Source organism: Chenopodium album, chromosome 14 (assembly GCF_948465745.1).
Source record: "Chenopodium album chromosome 14, dcCheAlbu1.1, whole genome shotgun sequence".
Lineage (NCBI taxonomy): Eukaryota > Viridiplantae > Streptophyta > Magnoliopsida > Caryophyllales > Amaranthaceae > Chenopodium > Chenopodium album.
Window position 1 is genome coordinate 15,080,167 of NC_137847.1, and position 5,601 is coordinate 15,085,767.

Below are 5,601 nucleotides of genomic sequence, written 5' to 3' on the forward strand. Positions count from 1 at the left end.
TTCTAGCATCATGCATAGGTTGCTTTCTATTTCTTCTATCATGTTAGTATCATGTTAGGGTTAAAGCTTTGATTTTTATTGTTTAGTGACATGCTAGGATTTGTTATTAATCATGTTAGTATCATGCCTAGGATCTTGCTATTAATATTGTTATGTTTTATTGAGATTATGATGATGATGATGATTGTTGTATTTATATGTTGCTTGATATATTATTGTAATTGCTTGATCACACCCTCTCTTGCAGGTTTAAAGGGAATTTGTACTTGAAATCACGCTTATATTTAGGCTAATGTGATTTTAATTCAAGTGATCGCCAATAATAGGTTTGTTTGTGCATTAATATTCAACCAACATAGATTAAACAGGTTTAGGATTAATATATTGATTGTATGTTAGTCAGAAAGCGCACATGAATATGAGAAAAATAAAGTAGAGGCCTATTTAGGGCAGGTTCAATCAATTTTGGGTTGGATTTGTACCTTCATCCCCGAATATCCAGTCATGGTTCAGGACCACTATGGAGTTACCGATCTCATGGATCGTGAAGGGGTGTAACCTTCACCCTGTGAACGGTTTACAAGTTCCTAAAACTTGTTGGCAACTCTTTTGCTCTATCTTCCTTCCCTTTGGGCACCAACATGCTTAGTGTATGATCACAGTGGGGCTCAAGTGTGGGATGCTTGAAATATTCCCTACAATATGAACCGAGTTAAAGTTGACCCATCCTAAATACAACCATGACTGGATAGATCTTGACCTAAATTGAGTCGGGTTAAAAAAAAAAAGGTCGTAACGAACTTTAACCCAAACATACCTGATCCGTCGTGGGTCAATCAAGTCTCCATCTAGTTATCCGTATTGACACCCCTAATCTTCGTTCTAAGGTTTTCATGGTCATGTAACCTTGTAAAACCATGAAAACTTCAGCATTTCTTCATAGGTAAATGATGCGAGAGCATCCTTGAAACCTATAAATTATATGGCTATACAATTCTTTTAGTGGCATTTAAGGCTCAATGACATTTTGGGTGAATTCTCTATTTTAAGATGTGGTTTAGGTGAATAAGAGCAATCCTTGTGTCTTGATTTTACAAGTTATGGTTGAAGATGAAGCATGGAAAAAAGGATGATAAAGAAAAGCTTTTACTTGGTAAAAAACAAAATGCAACACTCAAATTCAATTAGCTATATTTTCTTCGTTACAAGAAATTTTCAGGTGATTTAAGTTGGATGTGAAATTGAGTTCAAGAGCTTTCCAATGACAGGTCACATGCCAAATTTGAGCAAGAAACGAAGAAGTTATGAGCGTTTGAAGTTGAGTTGTCCAGGCAGTCGCGAGGAACGCCCGCTCCCCTTATAAGGAGCGTCGTCTCCCCCAGGAGGAGCGCTCGCTCCTATGGGCGTCACTTGAAGTTTCAGTAATGAGGAGTGCCTGCTCCTACCCTTTAGAGCGGCCGCTCCAAAGGCCCTGTTTCGAGTGGACAACTTCTTTTCTTTTGTGCTTCTTTTCGCTATCTTTTAATCTTGGTCTTTCATTTGTAATCTAAGGGGTGTAATTTAAGAAGTTTAGGGTTTATTTGTAAAGCCTTCAAATAGGGCTAAGCTTTCTTTTAGGAGAAACTTTTGCTTAATTTTGAAATCAATGCAATGAGATTTTCTCTCTCTACCCATAATCTTTGTGATTATTTGTTTTCTTTGTGATTGCTACTTTGTAATCTGTGTGGTTACACCTTAATCCTAGCTTTACTTTGTGTTAACTTTGATTAAGAACCCCTATTTCATATATCTTGGTGATTGTTGAGATAGGTTTATCTTGTTTTGTTGAATTGCAATTATTGTTAGTTGATTTTTTCCCCTTTTTTCTTGGTTTTCTTGGTTATTTCATATCAGTAAAGGCTAAACATTTAGGCGTTGTTTGGTAAATGGCTTTTGATTGGCTTTTGGTTTTTCATCTTGGTCAAACAGCTAGAATAAGTGTTTGGTAAATGGCTTTTTTGTTGGCTAAAACGCCAACTTTTCCGCCAAAAATTAAAAGCTAGTCTTACTATCTTTTTTATATTGGCTTCTGGCTTTTTACCAATAAAATTACTTTCTTATCCTTACTTTAATTAATAATTAATAATGAATAATTAATAATTATTAATAATGAATAATGAATAATGAATAATAAATGGACAAACATACTCTAACTCCCTCTAACTCAATCTAACATTTTGTCCTCCCAACAAACCACCATTGACCACCACTGATGGAAGGCAAGGTCATTGGACTCATTGTCGGAGTTAAAGTTGTGTTTTTATTATTATTTTTTTTTAATTTCTTAGTGGAGGCCAAACGCCTATATTTTTCAAAATTCTAGGGGAGAAACACCTAAAATCTTCGAAATTCCATGGGAGATTCGAAAATTCTAGGTGTTCCCCCCTCCCCCTCCCCCCCCCCCCCCCCCCCCCCCCGAATTTTTCAATTTTTTTTTCTTTTTTATTTTTATAATAACTTTTGATCTCGAACTTGTAGTAAGACAAATACTATATCATTGGAAAGCTCTTGAAATCTACTTTTTAACAACCCAATAAAAATCAAGTCAATATCATTTTTATATATATATTAAGATATGGTCGAAATAGTGCAACAGTGTTAGTACAAACTATAAAGTATCATAGTTGTACATTTTTACTACTTAGCGTACATTCTATTCATTTGATTAACTTAGACCTTATTATAAAGTATCATAGTTATAATTTGAATTTGAGAGTCCTTATTAACCCTTTAATGAACTTATTAAAGTAATTTTCATCTAAACTCATACTTTGTATGAATTTATTTTCTCAAAACGAATAAGATCTCAATACCCTTAATATTGCACACATGTGCAAAATTTCAATCCAAAGCCAATGTAATGCAAAGGATGAACCACACATCTAGTCAATTATGATCCACAAAACCCAAAAACATCCAAAGTAAACCTTACAAAATTAGATAATACCTTATCCTCAAAGTTCAATAGCTACCATATCCAATGATCATCTCTACCTCCCTTTCCACCACCTCCACCATCACCATCTCCTATCCCCACCTTCTCCACCCCCGCCGCCATCGCCACTGTAATTTCTATCTCCTCCCTAAATCCACCCTCGCCAACACCAACACCTCACCTCCCGCCGCCACATCCACCGTCAAAGACCTCAAATCCGCCATCATCATCGGCGGCGGCCTCGCCGGCATCTCCGCCGCCACTCACCTCCACAAATCGAACATCCCATTCCTCCTTCTAGAAGCTTCCGATGGCGTCGGTGGTCGTGTCCGTACAGACCTCGTCGACGGCTTCCTCCTCGATCGCGGCTTCCAGATTTTCATCACTGCTTACCCTGAAGCACAGGAGCTTCTCGATTACTCTTCCTTAGACCTCCAGAAATTCTACTCTGGAGCTCGAGTTTACTACAATGGCGGATTTCATACTGTCGCTGATCCTGTTCGCCATTTTTGGGACTCCATTGGAACCCTAGGTAATCCCATTGGTACAATTCTTGATAAATTGCTCATCGGATTAACTAGAATTAAGGTTTTAACCAAATCATTTGAGGAAATTTTTGTTGCTAATGAGGTTCCTGTGATTGAATTGCTGAGAAATTCAGGTTTTTCGGATTCGATTATTGATAGGTTTTTTAGGCCGTTTTTTGGCGGGATTTTCTTCGATCGAGACCTCGAAACGTCGTCGAGGCTGTTCGATTTCATCTTCAGATGCCTTGCATTAGGAGATAATATGCTTCCTGCGAAAGGAATAGGCGAAATACCGAATCAATTGGTGTCAAAATTGCCTCGAGATTGCATTAGGTTGAATTCGAGAGTCGAATCGATTGACATTGATGAAGAGAAAAGGGTTAATGTGAGGTTAGATAATGGTGAGAGTTTGAGAAGTGAGATTGGGGTGATTTTAGCAGTTGAGCAACCAGAAATTGAAAAGATTTTAGCGGGAAATTTGTTGGAGGGAGTAAATAAACCGGGTAATAAAAAGCCTGGTCGAAGTACAGTTTGTTTATATTTTACTTCGGATGCGGATAAAATCCCGAACTCAGACCCGGTTTTGTACTTAAATGGGTCGGGTCGTGGGATTGTGAACAACATGTTTTTTGCTACTAATGTTGCCCAGTCGTATGGTCCGCCTAATAAGGCGCTTGTGTCAGCTACGTTGATTGGATTGTATGATGATGTGTCGGATGATGAGTTGATTGGGCGGGTGGTACGAGAGCTTTCGGGGTGGTTCGGGGAGTCGGTTGTTGGGAGTTGGAAGCATTTGAGGACTTATCGGGTCAAGTTTACCCAACCAAATCAAAGCCCGCCTACGGACTTGATGAAGAGTCCGAGGATTGGGCCTGGGTTTGGGTTGTACTTGTGTGGGGATTACCAAACTAGTGCTACATTTGATGGGGCCTTAGTTTCTGGTAGGAGAGCCGTTGAAGCATTGCTTGAAGATAGAGCAATTAGTCGACTTCTTTAGGATGTAAATTGGTTCATTTCATGCCAAAGATTGATTCATTATACTACAGTACAATAGTCCAATATAGTGTGTGTTTGCTAGTCGTATCCAAAGATTTTTATTTATTTATTTTTTTTTTCAGTGTTCTTCCCGATTCACCCTTTAGACTAATTCAGATTCGGGGATCAATTCTAGTCGTATCCAAAGATAAACGAGATGTATTTTTTGTAAGAAAAATCGAGTTATTGTATAGTGATTACTGAATAGCGCACTTATGCTGTACTACTGCCATCGTTACAAATTGGGAGTGTTATTTAGTTGATTGTAAAGCCGTAGAGGCATCATCAAAAGCAATTCTACGCGGAAAGCATGATCAAAGAGTGTCATAGATAAACATTGCTTGTTCCTTATTTCAAAAAGGGTCGAGTTATTTCAAAACGAGTCAAGTCACAGCTGGGTGGTAAGAAGTACCGTTGTCATCACATATGGTTGTTGTGCCAATGACACATCCCTGATTTTGGTAGCAGAATTATGTCTTCAGGTTTCAGACTTGGAGTTAGATATGCTGAAACAACGAGAGCTGAAGCAACATTGAAGGTTAAAAGGGCTAAGATTTTCAGTTGCGCCTCAAGTAACCAAAGGGCGAAACTATCACTACATTATTTACATAATCTAGCAGTTGTGCTGACCAGACAGTAGCTAATTAGCTATGCAGTCTGGCCTTCAATTTTCCTGAGTAATTAACTTGAAGTTCTTGGAATAAAATATCAGTTAAGCTTAACTTTGCTTTAGTCTTATAGCAAGTCAAAAACTTTTAGGCTTGCTTAATCACTGTTGTATTCTAGTTGAAAACGTTCCTTATGGCGACATTAGTACGGTGAAGGCAACCTTCATGGGGACCATGACTAGCTAGACTTCAACTCACAGGGTTATTTTTTTCATATACTCTTCTTATTTCATCTTTTGCTGATAATATAGAACGAAATGATTATGAAGTCGCAATTTAATTTGATGAATCTTACAAACTAAACGAGATTTCCTAAGCTTTAGTATTGATGTTCTAAAAAAAAAAAAAAAATTATAATTTATTCATTAATAAAATGTCATATGACATTACAATAAGA

General features: G+C 37.6%; 1 protein-coding gene across 2 annotated transcripts; it reads left to right on the plus strand.

Moving 5' to 3' along the window:
- The first annotated feature begins 2,921 nt into the window (after window positions 1-2,921).
- On the plus strand, window positions 2,922-4,759 carry LOC145578991 (15-cis-phytoene desaturase, chloroplastic/chromoplastic-like). Of its 2 annotated transcripts, XM_081636283.1 has the most exons (2): window positions 2,922-3,506; window positions 3,636-4,759. In XM_081636283.1, the coding sequence occupies exons 1-2, from the start codon at window positions 3,020-3,022 to the stop codon at window positions 4,496-4,498; spliced, it is 1,350 nt and encodes a 449-aa protein (XP_081492409.1). In that variant the 5' UTR covers window positions 2,922-3,019; the 3' UTR covers window positions 4,499-4,759. The 2 variants fall into 2 exon arrangements, with proteins under 2 accessions (XP_081492409.1, XP_081492408.1); XM_081636282.1 differs by having other exon boundaries at window positions 2,922-4,759.
- The last annotated feature ends 842 nt before the right edge of the window (window positions 4,760-5,601 follow it).

Bases quoted from the DNA above. Each gene is read 5' to 3' on its own strand.
- LOC145578991 (XM_081636282.1), top strand. From the start codon at position 3,020: ATGATCATCTCTACCTCCCTTTCCACCACCTCCACCATCACCATCTCC.